Consider the following 18,127-nt stretch of genomic DNA (forward strand, 5'->3'; position numbering starts at 1 on the left):
CTGAGAGGAGCCGAGCCGAGCGGAGGGAGCGTCCGATAAAAGGCGGGATTTCAGAGCGCTGAGAACAGCTGAGAGGAGCCGAGCCGAGCGGAGGGAGCGTCCGATAAAAGGCGGGATTTCAGAGCGCTGAGAACAGCTGAGAGGAGCCGAGCCGAGCGGAGGGAGCGTCCGATAAAAGGCGGGATTTCAGAGCGCTGAGAACAGCTGAGAGGAGCCGAGCCGAGCGGAGGGAGCGTCCGATAAAAGGCGGGATTTCAGAGCGCTGAGAGGAGCCGAGCCGAGTGGAGGGAGCGTCCGATAAAAGGCGGGATTTCAGAGCGCTGAGAACAGCTGAGAGGAGCCGAGCTGAGCGGAGGGAGCGTCCGATAAAAGGCGGGATTTCAGAGCGCTGAGAACAGCTGAGAGGAGCCGAGCCGAGCGGAGGGAGCGTCCGATAAAAGGCGGGATTTCAGAGCGCTGAGAGGAGCCGAGCCGAGCGGAGGGAGCGTCCGATAAAAGGCGGGATTTCAGAGCGCTGAGAACAGCTGAGAGGAGCCGAGCCGAGCGGAGGGAGCGTCCGATAAAAGGCGGGATTTCAGAGCGCTGAGAACAGCTGAGAGGAGCCGAGCCGAGCGGAGCTGCGACCGAGTTCGAAGTGACGTCAGGAATCAGATCGGGACGCGACACAGGGGAGGCACCTGATTGGTGAGTAGGTTCAGGTGAGTATTTCTCCTTATCTACAGTAACTGAAGTAAAAGGAAAGGGAAGGTCTGCAGGTCTTATAGGAAGTAGCGTTTATTTTTTAGTGAATCAAGGTCCCTAGTGTAGTTAACATTCTCTAAATTGAGAACAATTTAAAGGAGTAAACTCCTTAAAGGGAGTGGTAAGTAGTTTTTCTTTCCTTTTTTTTTTTCTCTTGACATTGTAGTTGTTCTTAAGCTAATTTAAGGGTTAAGTCATGGCAGGAGATCCCAGCGCCGTGTCATGTTCCTCTTGTGGGATGTGGGAATTCAGGGCTCCTTCCTGTATCCCTGATTCCTTCACCTGCGGGAAGTGTGTCCAGCTGCAGCTATTGTTTGACTGCTTGACGGCTCTGGAGCTGCGGATGGACTCACTTTGGAGCATCCGCGATGCTGAGAAAGTCGTGGATAGCACGTTCAGTGAGTTGGTCACACCGCAGATAAAAATTACTGAGGGAGATAGTGAATGGGTGACCAACAGACAGAGGAAGAGTAGGAAGGCAGTGCAGGGGTCCCCTGCGGTCATCTCCCTCCAAAACAGGTATACCGTTTTGGATACTGTTGGCGGAGATGGCTCACCAGGGGAAGGTGGCAGTGGCCAGGTTCATGGCACCGTGGCTGGCTCTGCTGCACAGGAGGGCAGGAAAAAGAGTGGCAGAGCTATAGTGATAGGGGACTCGATTGTAAGGGGAATAGACAGGCGTTTCTGCGGACGCAACCGAGACTCCAGGATGGTATGTTGCCTCCCTGGTGCAAGGGTCAAGGATGTCTCGGAGCGGCTGCAGGACATTCTGGAGGGGGAGGGTGAACAGCCAGTTGTCGTGGTGCATATAGGCACCAACGATATAGGTAAAAAACAGGATGAGGTCCTACAAGCTGAATTTAGGGAGTTAGGAGTTAAACTAAAGAGTAGGACCTCAAAGGTAGTAATCTCAGGATTGCTACCAGTGCCACGGGTTAGTCAGAGTAGGAATGACAGGATAGCTAAGATGAATACGTGGCTTGAGAGATGGTGCAAGCTGGAGGGATTCAAATTCCTGGGCCATTGGAACCGGTTCTGGGGGAGGTGGGACCAGTACAAATTGGACGGTCTGCATCTGGGCAGGACTGGAACCAATGTCCTAGGGGGAGTGTTTGCCAGTGCTGTTGGGGAGGGTTTAAACTAATGTGGCAGGGGGATTGGAACCGATGCAGGAAGTCAGTGGGAAATAAAGTGGTGACAGAAACAAAAGGCAGTAAGGGAGAGTGTACAGAACATGACCGGACAGATGGTCTGAGAAAGCAGGGCAAAGACCAAGGGAAGTCGAGATTAAATTGCATTTATTTCAATGCAAGAAGTCTGATGGGCAAGGCAGATGAACTCAGGGCATGGATGGGTACATGGGACTGGGATGTTATAGCTATTACTGAAACATGGCTAAGGGAGGGGCAGGACTGGCAGCTCAATGTTCCAGGGTACAGATGCTATAGGAAAGATAGAGCAGGAGGTAAGAGAGGAGGGGGAGTTGCGTTCTTGATTAGGGAGAACATCACGGCAGTAGTGAGAGGGGATATATCCGAGGGTTCGCCCACTGAGTCCATATGGGTAGAACTGAAAAATAAGAAGGGAGAGATCACTTTGATAGGATTGTACTACAGACCCCCAAATAGTCAACGGGAAATTGAGGAGCAAATATGTAAGGAGATTACAGACAGCTGCAAGAAAAATAGGGTGGTAATAGTAGGGACTTTAACTTTCCCAACATTGACTGGGACAGCCATAGCATTAGGGGCTTGGATGGAGAGAAATTTGTTGAGTGTATTCAGGAGGAATTTCTCATTCAGTATGTGGATGGCCCGACTAGAGAGGGGGCAAAACTTGACCTCCTCTTGGGAAATAAGGAAGGGCAGGTGACAGAAGTGTTAGTGAGGGATCACTTTGGGACCAGTGATCATAATTCCATTAGTTTTAAGATAGCTATGGAGAAGGATAGGTCTGGCCCAAAAGTTAAAATTCTAAATTGGGGAAAGGCCAATTTTGATGGTATTAGACAGGAACTTTCAGAAGTTGATTGGGAGAGTCTGTTGGCAGGCAAAGGGACGTCTGGTAAGTGGGAGGCTTTCAAAAGTGTGTTAACCAGGGTTCAGGGTAAGCACATTCCTTATAAAGTGAAGGGCAAGGCTGGTAGAAGTAGGGAACCTTGGATGACTCGGGAGATTGAGGCACTAGTCAAAAATAAGAAGGAGGCATATGACATGCATAGGCAGCTGGGATCAAGTGGATCCCTTGAAGAGTATAGAGATTGCCGGAGTAGAGTTAAGAGAGAAATCAGGAGGGCAAAAAGGGGATATGAGATTGCTTTGGCAGATCAGGCAAAGGTGAATCCAAAGAGCTTCTACAAATACATAAAGGGCAAAAGGGTAACTAGGGAGAGAGTAGGGCCTCTTAAGGATCAACAAGGTCATCTATGTGCGGAACCACAAGAGATGGGTGAGATCCTGAATGAATATTTCACATCGGTATTTACGGTTGAGAAAGGCATGGATGTTAGGGAACTTGGGGAAATAAATAGTGATGTCTTGAGGAGTGTACATATTACAGAGAGGGAGGTGCTGGAAGTCTTAACGCGCATCAAGGTAGATAAATCTCCGGGACCTGATGAAATGTATCCCAGGACGTTATGGGAGGTTAGGGAGGAAATTGCGGGTCCCCTAGCAGAGATATTTGAATCATCCACCGCTACAGGTGAGGTGCCTGAAGATTGGAGGGTAGCAAATGTTGTGCCTTTGTTTAAGAAGGGCGGCAGGGAAAAGCCTGGGAACTACAGACCAGTGAGCCTGACATCTGTAGTGGGTAAGTTGTTGGAGGGTGTTCTGAGGGACAGAATCTACAGGCATTTGGAGAGGCAGGGACTAATTAGGAACAGTCAGCATGGTTTTGTGAGAGGAAAATCATGTCTCACGAATTTGATTGAGTTTTTTGAAGGGGTAACCAAGAAGATAGATGAGGGCTGTGCAGTAGACGTGGTCTACATGGACTTCAGCAAAGCATTTGACAAGGTACCGCATGGTAGGTTGTTACATAAGGTTAAATCTCATGGGATCCAAGGTGAGGTAGCCAATTGGATACAAAATTGGCTTGACGACAGAAGACAGAGGGTGGTTGTCGAGGGTTGTTTTTCAAACTGGATGCCTGTGTCCAGCGGTGTGCCTCAGGGATCGGTGCTGGGTCCGCTGTTATTTGTTATTTATATTAATGATTTGGATGAGAATTTAGGAGGCATGGTTAGTAAGTTTGCAGATGACACCAAGATTGGTGGCATTGTGGACAGTGAAGAAGGTTATCTAGGATTGCAACGGGATCTTGATAAATTGGGCCAGTGGGCCGATGAATGGCAGATGGAGTTTAATTTAGATAAATGTGAGGTGATGCATTTTGGTAGATCGAATCGGGCCAGGACCTACTCCGTTAATGGTAGGGCGTTGGGGAGAGTTATAGAACAAAGAGATCTAGGAGTACAGATTCATAGCTCCTTGAAAGTGGAGTCACAGGTGGATAGGGTGGTGAAGAAGGCATTCAGCATGCTTGGTTTCATTGGTCAGAACATTGAATGCAGGAGTTGGGATGTCTTGTTGAAGTTGTACAGGGCATTGGTGAGGCCACACTTGGAGTACTGTGTACAGTTCTGGTCACCCTATTATAGAAAGGATATTATTAAACTAGAAAGAGTGCAGAAAAGATTTACTAGGATGCTACCGGGACTTGATGGTTTGACTTACAGGGAGAGGTTAGACAGACTGGGACTTTATTCCCTGGAGAGTAGGAGGTTAAGGGGTGATCTTATAGAAGTCTATAAAATAATGAGGGGCATAGATAAGGTCGATAGTCAAAATCTTTTCCCAAAGGTAGGGGAGTCTATAACGAGGGGGCACAGATTTAAGGTGAGAGGGGAGAGATACAAAAGGATCCAGAGGGGAAATTTTTTCACTCAAAGGGTGGTGAGTGTCTGGAACGAGCTGCCAGAGGCAGTAGTAGAGGCGGGTACAATTTTGTCTTTTAAAAAGCATTTGGACAGTTACATGGGGAAGATGGGTATCGAGGGATATGGGCCAAGTGCAGGCAATTGGGACTAGCTTAGTGGTATAAACTGGGCGACATGGACATGTTGGGCCGAAGGGCCTGTTTCCATGTTGTAACTTCTATGATTCTATGATTCTATGGAAACCGCACCGCTGTAAGTGACGGATTGATTTTACACCGATTAATTGTATTATGTAACTATCCACTCACTGCATTTTGCTGGAGAAATAATCCTGTTTTTATCAGGAGACGTTGCTATAGTTTCGGTCATGAGTTTGGTTTGCTGTAGTTTGCAGAGACTCTGTTTGCTGAGTAAATAGACTTTATTTGCTGTAAAATAGACTCTGTTTGCTGTAAGTCTCGCTGTCAGTCTCCAACTCAATGGTTGACACAGTGGTGTCAATACTCACTCCGTATATTGAATGGGTGCAGTCCTTTTATTGACCATCTGTGTACAGGGGCAGTAATAATTCAGCCCAAAGTTTAAAGCATTTCAAGGCCAGCAATAAAATTAACCACAGCTTAAAAAAAATCATGCATTGGGCAGTTAGAGGTAGGCGATACACTGGCTTTGCTACTGTTGGCCACATCCTGAGAATACATTTTTAAAAATGGATCCAATTCCCTGCTTACATCGGGGCAGTCACTGTTGTGGAGACAATAAAACCAGTCCATGAGGTTAAAGCCCGATCGTGTGAGATCACTGTAAACCAATTACAGCATGGAATCAGTAACGTTGTTTATACTCACCTGGCTTAATATAGCTTTCAGCACTGGTTAAATGCTGCCAAATGGAAACAGGACACGACTGATCTGTATGACATTACTCCAGAAATGGAGGTCATCAGAAAACTCCAGGAATGTGTCAAGCTACATTAATTAAAAACTTCAGCCCTGCCATTTAACAGCAATAAATTTGAAGTTAACCGTCAAGAGCATTCGGCAATAAATGTTTCCCATGCACCAGTGCACGGAGTTGCTTCATGCGCTGTAATCATCTAGATTTGTATATTTATTCAACCAGTATTGTGAAGAGTGGAAGGGTCTGCAGCTGCTGGAGAACATAAAACAGTTTCTGAAGCACCTGTATCCATTTAAATGATGACCAGGTCAAGCAGCAAAGAGAGAGACTGTTTCAGTCATCAAGTCAAACAGCTCCTGGGGTCGCATTTACCTGATCATTGGTATAGAGACAAATTATAGGCAAGGGACTAATTAAATGTTTTTAAGAAGCTCCATAAATACCAGGTCAGTACCTGAGGACTGGTGGATAACTAATGTAATCCAATTATTCAAAATAAATGCCAGATATGAATCAAAGACTTATAGACCAGTCGTTCAACGTTGCCAGTGCAGAAAGTGCTTAAATGCATTTTACCAGATGCAATGAATGCTCATTAAATAGCACAGCATCCATAAATGCTTGTTGCGTGGTTTTAGAAACAGTAAGTCTAGGGTCACAAATCTACTGGAATTCTTTGAAGATGTGAATACATTTGCCGATCAGAGTCATCCAGTAGATAGCATCAACTTGGATTTTCAGAGGCTTTTCCAAAGTTCTGTGCTTGAGGCTTTTAAAAATGATAAGGACAAATGGTATGATGGCAGATTAGCTTGCTAGACTGGAAGTTAGTTTGGCAACAGAAGGCTGATAGCAATGATCACTATTGATTACCTCTTCAAGTAGTGAAAAGCAGAGTTCCACAGAATTTTTTTTGGCCCACTATTTGCACTGTTTCAAACAATTTAGAGCAGGGTACTTCTAATATACCAAATTTCCTGATGATACCAACCTAAAGTGGCCAGGTGACCTGCGTGAGGGATTCATAGCATTCATGGTGATCGGGACAACTGAAGCAGACAGGTGAAAGAATTGGACTTGCAATTAAATGTGGATTACTTTAAATGACTGCATATTGGAGCAGGGCCAAAGGACAGTGTTATAGCCATTCCTTCTTAGCAGTCTGTATTTATTATACCACCAATCCACCACATATTAACAAGGGGAATCAGCAGCAAGCATTAAGAACACCAAATACCAACAATCCTCATCTCCTATACTGGGTCCCCAACTATCGCAGAATGTCCAAGATTATCCAGCATTCCCTCACGATCTATTTCAATTAGCTCTTAACTGAATTGCCAAGAAGCATTACTACTGAAGTACAGCACAAAGTGACTATATTTAACTGATCAGAAATAGATCATATTTACTTGTGATGGAAACATGTACTCCTGGTAGCGCGTGAGTGGTGAGAGATGATCAGCTCTCCCTCACGTGATTTATGTATTTCACATACACAAATACTGCTGGGAAAATCTACCCATGCCATATATGGTTTTATTTTTATATAATGTTTTGGACTTTTTAACATAATGCAGCAGACACACAGCAAGATAGAACTGATATGACATCAGCAGAGGGCTTCCAAAGGGAATTGTGTTACTTGATCTGAAAGTAACAGGCATCATGTGACTGGTGCTGCATTAAATACACAAATATAGAATCATAGAAGTTTACAACATGGAAATAGGCCCTTCGGCCCAACATGTCCATGTCGCCCAGTTTGTACCACTAAGCTAGTCCCAATTGCCTGCACTTGGCCCATATCCCTCTATACCCATCTTACCCATGTAACTGTCCAAATGCTTTTTAAAAGACAAAATTGTACCTGCCTCTACTACTGCCTCTGGCAGCTCGTTCCAGACACTCACCACCCTTTGAGTGAAAAAATTGCCCCTCTGGATCCTTTTGTATCTCTCCCCTCTCACCTTAAATCTATGCCCCCTCGTTATAGACTCCCCTACCTTTGGGAAAAGATGTTGACTATCTACCTTATCTATGCCCCTCATTATTTTATAGACTTCTATAAGATCACCCCTAAACCTCCTACTCTCCAGGGAAAAAAGTCTCAGTCTATCCAACCTCTCCCTTTAAGTCAAACCATCAAGTCCCGGTAGCATCCTAGTAAATCTTTTCTGCACTCTTTCTAGTTTAATAATATCCTTTCTATAATAGGGTGACCAGAACTGTACACAGTATTCCAAGTGTGGCCTTACTAATGTCTTGTACAACTTCAACAAGACATCCCAACTCCTGTATTCAATGTTCTGACCAATGAAACCAAGCATGCTGAATGCCTCCTTCACCACCCTATCCACCTGTGACTCCACTTTAAAGGAGCTATGAACCTGTACTCCTAGATCTCTTTGTTCTATAACTCTCCCCAACGCCCTACCATTAACGGAGTAGGTCCTGGCCCAATTCAATCTACCAAAATGCATCACCTCACATTTATCTAAATTAAGCTCCATCTGCCATTCATCGGCCCACTGGCCCAATTTATCAAGATCCCGTTGCAATCCTAGATAACCTTCTTCACTGTCCACAATGCCACCAATCTTGGTGTCATCTGCAAACTTACTAACCATGCCTCCTAAATTCTCATCCAAATCATTAATATAAATAACAAATAACAGCGGACCCAGCACCGATCCCTGAGGCACACCGCTGGTCACAGGCCTCCAGTTTGAAAAACAACCCTCTACAACCACCCTGTCTTCTGTCGTCAATCCAATTTTGTATCCAATTGGCTACCTCACCTTGGATCCAGTGAGATTTAACCTTATGTAACAACCTACCATGCGGTACCTTGTCAAAGGCTTTGCTAAAGTCCATGTAGACCACGTCTACTGCACAGCCCTCATCTATCTTCTTGGTTACCCCTTCAAAAAACTCAGTCAAATTCGTGAGACATGATTTTCCTCTCACAAAACCATGCTGACTGTTCCTAATCAGCCCCTGCCTCTCCAAATGCCTGTAGATCCTGTCTCTCAGAATACCCTCTAACAACTTACCCACTACAGATGTCAGGCTGTAGTTCCCAGGCTTTTCCCTGCCGCCCTTCTTAAACAAAGGCACAACATTTTCTACCCTCCAATCTTCAGGCACCTCACCTGTAGCTGTCGATGATTCAAATATCTCTGCTAGGGGACCCGCAATTTCCTCCCTAACCTCCCATAACGTCCTGGGATACATTTCATCAGGTCCCGGAGATGTATCTACCTTGATGCGCGTTAAGACTTCCAGCACCTCCCTCTCTGTAATATGTACACTCCTCAAGACATCACTATTTATTTCCCCAAGTTCCCTAACATCCATGCCTTTCTCAACCGTAAATACCGATGTGAAATATTCATTTAGGATCTCACCCATCTCTTGTGGTTCCGCACATAGATGACCTTGTTGATCCTTAAGAGGCCCTACTCTCTCCCTAGTTACTCTTTTGCCCTTTATGTATTTGTAGAAGCTCTTTGGATTCTCCTTTGCCTTATCTGCCAAAGCAAACTCATGTCCCCTTTTTGCCCTCCTGATTTCTCTCTTAACTCTACTCTGGCAATCTCTATACTCTTCAAGGGATCCACTTGATCCCAGCTGTCTATGCATGTCATATGCCTCCTTCTTCTTTCTGACTAGGGCCACAATCTCCCGAGTCATCCAAGGTTCCCTACTTCTACCAGCCTTGCCCTTCACTTTATAAGGAATGTGCTTACCCTGAACCCTGGTTAACACACTGTTGAAAGCCTCCCACTTACCAGACGTCCCTTTGCCTGCCAACAGACTCTCCCAATCAACTTCTGAAAGTTCCTGTCTAATACCATCAAAATTGGCCTTTCCCCAATTTAGAATTTTAACTTTTGGGCCAGACCTATCCTTCTCCATAGCTATCTTAAAACTAATGGAATTATGATCACTGGTCCCAAAGTGATCCCTCACTAACACTTCTGTCACCTGCCCTTCCTTATTTCCCAAGAGGAGGTCAAGTTTTGCCCCCTCTCTAGTCGGGCCATCCACATACTGAATGAGAAATTCCTCCTGAATACACTCAACAAATTTCTCTCCATCCAAGCCCCTAATGCTATGGCTGTCCCAGTCAATGTTGGGAAAGTTAAAGTCCCCGACTATTACCACCCTATTTTTCTTGCAGCTGTCTGTAATCTCCTTACATTTTTGCTCCTCAATTTCCCGTGAACTATTTGGGGGTCTGTAGTACAATCCTATCAAAGTGATCTCTCCCTTCTTATTTTTCAGTTCTACCCATATGGACTCAGTGGGCGAACCCTCGGATATATCCCCTCTCACTACTGCCGTGATGTTCTCCCTAATCAAGAACGCAACTCCCCCTCCTCTCTTACCTCCTGCTCTATCTTTCCTATAGCATCTGTACCCTGGAACATTGAGCTGCCAGTCCTGCCCCCCCCTTAGCCATGTTTCAGTAATAGCTATAACATCCCAGTCCCATGTACCCATCCATGTCTTGAGTTCATCTGCCTTGCCCATCAGACTTCTTGCATTGAAATAAATGCAATTTAATCTCGACTTCCCTTGGTCTTTGCCCTGCTTTCTCAGACCATCTGTCCGGTCATGTTTTGTACACTCTCCCTTACTGCCTTTTGTTTCTGTCACCACTTTACTTCCCACTGACTTCCTGCATCGGTTCCAATCCCCCTGCCACATTAGTTTAAACCCTCCCCAACAGCACTAGCAAACACTCCCCCTCCTATAACAAACATTCAGCAGGTAACTGGGGAATATGGAATTTATTTCATTCCTGATGAACTCAACACTGCACAAGTAGCAATGAAATCACTCATGATTTCTGCATTCCACTGCTTCCTATCCAGTAATCTCTCTTTACTACCAGGGGTTGCAGTTGGCTCATTGAGTAATCAATCATAAAGACTGTCTAGGATATATGATTGTGGCAGAAATTCAGTATTTTAATAAACTATAACAAAAGAAAATACCAGATATACACAGCAGGTCTGTCAGCATCTGCAAAGATAAAAGGCAGATTTATGTTTTGGAGACACTGTCAGAACATTGGGTTCTTCCAGATGCTGACAGACCTGCTGTGCATTTCCAGTATTGTTGGATACTATTTCAGATTTTCAACAATTGAAGATTTACCTGTACCGCTTTAATGTACTCTGTCACATGCTGGTGGCAGAGGGCCTCCCAACATATGCCAGCTTAAAAATTAATCAACTTTCGAGATCATCACCATAATCATTGATGCTCAATTGTCAAAAATGAACTCTGATTATTTAAAAGAAAAACTGAATAAAACTATTCAACAAATTGCATGAATATAACATCTTGACATAGTTTCATAATATATACTATAAAGTTTTTCGAAGCACTTTGGAGCGATTTGAAAACAGTAACTTAATCTCAGGATACAGAGGTCAGCTATCAATCACTTCAGCTTTGCTTTCAGTTTATGAGATGTGAACCCCTCAAATTGATTGTCTAATCACTTTTGGTTATCCATAACTTTTATATATTAAAAATAGAAGCCAATTGAACCATTCAAATAAATTACATTGATACCCATTTTTTTTTATTTAATTAGACTAAAACATTAGCTACAATCATCAATTCAAGTTCTCCCTCAACAATAATCCCCAGATTCTCCAAAGATCAGAAAAATATTGGTTCTCCCATTTAACATGGTGCTTTGTTCATTGGCAAAAAATCTTTGCTCACTTCTATTCCTATGAATTAATGGATACTTGAACTCACCGCATTTATTTTATCCACTTTCTTCTTTTCTGGTTCTTTCATGGTAGATGCCAATAGTTCATCGCCCTTATAGTCTCTGTACAGTTCACTCAGTGTCTCCCTCAGCTCCAGACTAGTGGTTTTGAGATAATACGATGGATCTGACTTTGCTTTCTCCTCATCTGGAAAAGAGACAGGGTAGGAGTGAGAAATGCTACAGGAAACTAGTGTAATTCTTTTCCTTTGGTCTTGTGTAGTACACAGCAAACAGTGGGGGAAATGAGGTCACGTGAATTTCTGGATTATCAAAAAGTCTCTTCCATTGAAGTATTCTATTTATTTAGAATTCATTGTTGTAATTAAACTCAAGCACTCAATAGCTGGGTTATTCTGAATAAATGACTAGACTTCGCAGGATATTGTGTAGCCCAGGGTATTAGTGATGTACCACTTCAGTACCATCTCAGTCTAAATTCCTGTCGTTGTCCCTTTGTAATAAATAAAACAGCTTGATCAAAAAGATAGATTACCTACCTTGTAGGGTCTTCATTGTTGGAATTAAATGCTTCTTCCACCTACTATAGGCTTACATTCCTTCATAGGAACCAGTGATGGGCATACCCACTGATGTTTTGATGTCAGAGATTTCAAGTGTTGCCAACGTGGCACCTGATTCTTGTGTCATTTATAAGTTCTGATCATGGGTTGAGCATGTTTGTTTTGATCTGTAACTAGTATGAGCTAAACTAAGGAATCAAGAATCCTAAAGCCCCAAAACATGACCTGCTGCGAGACTTAAGGATGTGGAGGATGTATATCATTTGAAGAATAAGGCCGGCTCTACAAGTTAGTTCATCTATCTTTATTCAGCAACCTTTAAACACTGTAAAAAAAAAATTAACAAAGTTATATTAAGATTTGACTTCGGGAGACCCATGAGGGAAGGGGGTGGGGCAGAAACTTAAGCTGCTAGAACAGATCTGCCAAAGGCATCATCATCTATAGGGGTGAAACCTAGGTAACAGTTGTTCATAAATATATAAAGCACTACCAACCGAGACTTGATTTAGTGATGTCTCGGAAGCAACCATCAGGTGGTTCGAACAACTAATGGAGCTTGTCCCTGAGAAATGACATTGCCGAATGGATTCCACCATCTATTTGGCGATCTGCTGCATTGCCCCAGATCTGAGGAACACTTGAGAGACAATTAACCGCTTAGTTTTTTGTTGGAAGAGTTGGGACAGTTTATGTAATAACACAATGTTTTACAATCGTAAACAGTAAAAACAATAGTCTAGTCCTGACTTAAGGAGAAGGATCAAAAGGGGGAATTATGATCTTCAGTCCTAAATTAAATTAAAGACAGTACTTTTGGCAGAAACCCTGAGTGTGTCCTGTGGACTGCTCCATTGGCTGCCAGGTCAAATAGGGCTGAGTCCAGTTAGGGAAAGATGAATTGTGACTTATTACTGTGGTTCAGAAAGGAAAGAAAGAAGTGTGAGGAGGAAATGCAGGGATGGGGGGACAAATTTAAAAATAAAGCCTTAATTCGCTAACTCTGTGAGTTGAAATGAAAGCCACCAGTAACGCTGCCTTCCAAAACAGAAGCTTAACATCTCATATTTGAAGAGGTGCAAACAACAGAAACTTCAACTCATGAAAAGCTTGGGGGACCCATTTAGAGAGGGATGAATGTTGACCTATGCTTAAGGTGAAGGAAATGCTAGAGAAATCAGAGGTGGAAATTGCAGGGTGATGAAAAAGGAATTTAAAACAGAGTCAGAAAAATTGTGGCAAGAATCTGTTTTTTTTCCCCCTTCAACTCTTCCTCTGATGTTTGATCCTTCCATAGGTGGTGGCAGTCCTCCAGTACCCTGTCCAATTGACCATTCTTCTACTTGGGAGTCTGAACTTGAAGAACATTATAGTCAAGTCTTCACACAGGGGGATCCAGGATTGCTAGCTGATTTCCCCAAATTCCCCGGATATGCTAAAGCTTATTGTAGCATGCTCTCACCCCTATTCATTGGCAGCACAGCCAAGATTGATTAATTCACCGCACGCCAGGGATTAAACCTTGAACCTTTCTGGTTTGCATGGACAAGTGCACTTACATACAGAAATCGGGGAAAACAAAAGTCTCTCTTCAACAAGATGATCAATATTAGATCAAATAACATGACAATACAATTATTGCAGATCTCACAGCCAGCCTATGAGCATTTCGAGAATGAACTGCAATATAAAAAGCGCAGTGCATTCAAGCTATTTTGCTAAATTCCACCATCACCTGATTAATACAGACAAGGACATAGTACCACATAGCTGCAAGAAGGTACAAGGCTATTGCCTGAACCACCTCTATGCCCAGACCTGGCCAACACAATTCAGCAATGAGCTCAGGGCAGGTCCTGTACAGGGCTGTGTGCTGAAGGTCACACATATTTAGTGGTAAAGTGTACTTCAGGCTCACTCAAAAAAGACTTAGGTCAATTTGAACTATCAGGTTCAGAGGACTGGCAAGTTTCTGCCTGTGGCTACACTGGCCAACACAATGTAGCTTTGCCTTGCTACGTGGTTGCATACTTTCAGAACACATTACACTCTGCAGTTATTCTGGAATTTTGCAGTTAAATACTTCTGCAGATTGGATTTTTTGATCTAGGTAATAAAACTGATGGCAATTTATCAAAAATGATAGGACATTCCTCTTGGGCTTGATTGGGATGATAAATTCGTCCATAAAAAGACATGTTTGGTCATTGAAATTGCATATCTTATCATGGAGGGGATCTTCTACATGAAAGAAATTTGAATGGATCTAGCCCTTGATTGTTTTAATACATATACTTGCTAGTCTGTAATACTGTGTGATTTCTAAGAGAAAAACTGGCAAATATCTGCACAAGACGTGTTGCATGGATGGCATGTGAATCGTTTAGATGCAAAGCCATTTTATGATACACCAGCAGTTTACAAGGAGTTGAGCACCCACTTAAAGAAGCCAATTATTATTCCAAGGTTTTTATCTCACAATCACATTTTAATTTTAAAAAACTAACTTAAATTTCCTTGATTTATTAGAAGTATATTATCCAGTCTAATTATCTGTATGGAAACACAGCTTTTTTTCCACCCAATTAATTTGCAAATAGTCCCGACATCTTTTAAATCTTTCACATCTAATTCCACTTTATTACATTCATTAAAGAATTGCATCTCTTTATAAATTGTTTTATATATAAAATCAAACATAAATAACTTTAAAAAAATTGGCTGCAATATGTCCAAAATAATTTGGTACAATTATCACCTGTAAGGGTTCGTCCTCAGTGATGACTTTGCATACACTTTAGACTTTTCTATGAAGTGTTCAACACTATAGCTGCAGCTATCTCCTCAATAACTACTATGGGATTGTGGGAGTCAGTGTTTGGTCCTGCACCATACAGCAAGTTCTCCATTGTGCCTGGCCTATTTTCTGTGCAGCTCCATAGATTTTCCACAGAAAGGAGAGAGGAAGTGACAGGAAAGCACTCTGCTGCATCTCCTGGATGCCAGTTACAGATCACCACCGGCTGAGATCCAGGAACCGGTGACCAGTCTGGCTCTTTGACCAGATGGAGAGAAATGTACTTTGACATTTTTGAGTAGGATTTGCAGATTCTATTTAATTTGCATTTCCCCAATTGAAACTCCCGTTGAGGGGAACTGGTGGATAGCTCAATCCGCAGGAATCAGAGAGATATGGGCTCAGCACTGAATCAAGATAGATAAATGTTTTATTCCAGTGCTAATAACAAACAGAATAGGTGAGCTGGATTGGCTTAATGGCTTTAAGTTAGGGTTTATACATTTGTAGATCGGTTTTATCTGGAGGACTAGAATACAAGGGCGGTAGAAGTTACATTACAGCTGTACAAAGCCCTGGTTAGACCACCACTGGAGTATTGTATTCAGTTCTGTTCACTGCACCTTAGGAAAGATATATTGGCCTTGGAGGGAGTGCAGTGTAGATTTACTAGAATGATAACTAGACTCCAAGGGTTAAATTACAAGGAGAGATTACACAAAATAGGGTACCTATTCCTTGAATTTAGGAACTATTTCCGCTGATTGGAGAGTCTAGGACTAGGAGACAGTGTCTAAAAATTACAGCTTTCAGGAGCGAAGTTAGGAAACACTTCTACACGCAAAGGGTGGTAGATGTTTGGAACTCTCTTCCGCAAATGGCAGTTGATGCTAGCTCAATTGTTAATTTTAAATCTGAGATTTATAGATTTTTATTAACCAGAAGTATTAAGGGCTACGGCGAGTACATGGAGTTAGGTCACAGATCAGCCATGATCTCACTGAATGGCAGAACAGACTCAAGGGACTAAATAGCCTACTCCTGTTATTATGTTTGAAAGAAAGGGGAATAAAGGACTATGGGACAGGGAATTAGGACTTTTTAAAAAATTCATGCTTGGGATATGGGCGCCGCTAGCAAAGCCAACATCTATTGCCCATCCCTAGTTGCCCTTGAGACGTTGGTGGTGAGCCGCTTTCTTGAACCGCTGCAAACCGTGTGGTGAAGGTTCTCTCACAGCGCTGTTAGGTTGGGAGTTCCAGGATTTTGACCCAGTGACGATGAAAGAACGGCATATGGCCAAGTCAGGATGGTGCGTGACTTGGAGGGGAACTTGGAGGTACTTGTATGAAGGATAAACATCACACACTGATTGGTTGGGCTGAATGGCATGTTTCTGTATTCTAATTTCTATGTAAGTACATTAGATGTAATTAAAGATTTGGAAAAGCTTCCCCTCCTCCGCTAGTCTGCCACCTACAAATATACCACTGCAACTATACCCTCCGCTTTTCAAGAATGGAGAGAGAGAGAGAGAAAACAGGGAACAATAGGCCAGTTAGCCTGACATTAGTAGTAGGGAAAATTATAGAATCTATTATTAAGGACATAGTATTAGGGCACTTAGAAAATCATAATATGGCTTTATGAAAGGGAAATCGTGTTTAACAAATCTATTAAGAGTTTTTTTGAGGGTATAATTAGCAGGGTAGATAAGGGGGAACCAGTGGATGTAGTATATTTGGATTTTCAAAAGGCATTCAATAAGGTGCCACACAAGAGGTTGTTACACAAGATTAGGGCTCATGGGATTAGGGGTAATATATTAGCATGGATTGATTGGCTAACGGACAGAAAACAGAGAGTAGGAATAAACTCATTTTCAGGTTGGCAGGTTGTAACTCGTGGGGTGCTGCAAGGATTAATGCTTGAGCCTCAGCAGTTTACAATCTATATCAATGACTTAGATGAGGGGACCGAGTGTAATGTATCCAAGTTTGCTGACGATACAAAGCTAGGTGGGAAAGTAAGCGGTCAGGAGGATGCAAAGAGGCTGCAAAGGGATCCAGACAGGTCAAGTGAGTGGGCAAGAAGGTGGCAGATAGAGTATAATGTGGTGAAATGTGAAATTATCCACTTTGGTAGGAAGAATAGAAAAGCAGAAAAGTTTTTAAAAGGTAAACTAGCAGGGAATATAAAAACTGACTGTAAAAGCTTCTATAAATATGTCAAGAGATAAAGATTAGTGTAGACAAATGTAGGTCCCTTACTGTCAGGAATGGGGGAAATTATAATGGGGAACAAAGAAATGGCGGAACAATTAAACACATACTTTGGTTCTGTCTTCACAAAGGAGGACACAAATAACCTCCCAGAAATGTTAGGGAACCAAGGATGTGAGGGAGGAACTGAAGGAAAACAGTATTAGTAAAAAAATGTTAGGGAAATTAATGGGGCTAAAGACTGACAAGTCCCAAGGGCCTGATAATCTACATCCCAGAGTACTAAAAGAAGTAGCCCTGGAAATAGTGGATGCATTGGTAGTCATCTTCCAAAATTCTATAGACTCTGGAACAGTTCCTACAGATTGGAGGGTGGTAAATGTAACCCCACTATTTAAAAAAGGAGGGAGAGAAAAAACAGGGAATTACAGACCAGTTAGCCTAACATCAGTAGTGGGGAACATGCTAGAGTCTATTATAAAAGATGTGATAACAGAACATTTGGAGGGCATTAACGGGATTGGACAAAGTCAGCATGGGTTTATGAAAGGGAAATCATGCTTAACAAATCTACTGGAGTTTTTTTGAGGATTTTCAGAAGGCTTTTGATAAGGTCCCACACAAGAAGTTAGTGTGCAAAATTAAAGTACATGGGATTGGGGGGAATATACTGGCATGGATTGAGAATTGGTTGACAGGCAGGAAACAGAGAGTAGGAATAAACGGGTCTTTTTCCGGGTGGGAGGCAGTGACTAGTAGGGTACTGCAGGGATCAGTGCTTGGGCCCCAGCTATTCACAATATATAGCAATGATTTGGATGAGGGAACTAAATGTAACATTTCCAAGTTTGCAGACGATACAAAGCTGGGGTGAATGTGAGCTGTGAGGAGAATGCAAAGAGGCTCCAATAAGATTTAGACAAGTTGGGTGAGTGGGCAAGAACATGGCAGATGCAGTATAACGTGGATAAATGTGAGGTTATCCACTTTGGTTGTAAAAACAGAAAGGCAGATATTGTCTGAATGGTGATAGATTGGGAAAGGGGAGGTGCAACAAGACCTGGGTGTCCTCGTACACCAGTCGCTGAAAGCGAGCATTCAGGTGCAGCAAGCAGTTAGGAAAGTGAATGGTATGTTGGCCTACATTGCAAATGGATTTGAGTACAGGAGCAGTTGTACAGGGCCTTGGTGAGACCACATCTGGAG

At 42.9% G+C, this 18,127-nt stretch overlaps 1 protein-coding gene across 1 annotated transcript in view; it reads right to left on the reverse strand.

The window, feature by feature from the left end:
* Positions 1-18,127, reverse strand: part of ppil2 (peptidylprolyl isomerase (cyclophilin)-like 2) — a 296,148-nt gene that overhangs the window by 177,214 nt on the left and 100,807 nt on the right. Inside the window, exon 10 of the mRNA XM_068005535.1 lies at positions 11,366-11,526. Within this exon, the coding sequence (XP_067861636.1) occupies positions 11,366-11,526 (161 nt within the window). The remainder of the gene's footprint in view (positions 1-11,365; positions 11,527-18,127) is intronic.

Source organism: Heptranchias perlo, chromosome 25, assembly GCF_035084215.1.
Source record: "Heptranchias perlo isolate sHepPer1 chromosome 25, sHepPer1.hap1, whole genome shotgun sequence".
NCBI classification, from domain to species: domain Eukaryota; kingdom Metazoa; phylum Chordata; class Chondrichthyes; order Hexanchiformes; family Hexanchidae; genus Heptranchias; species Heptranchias perlo.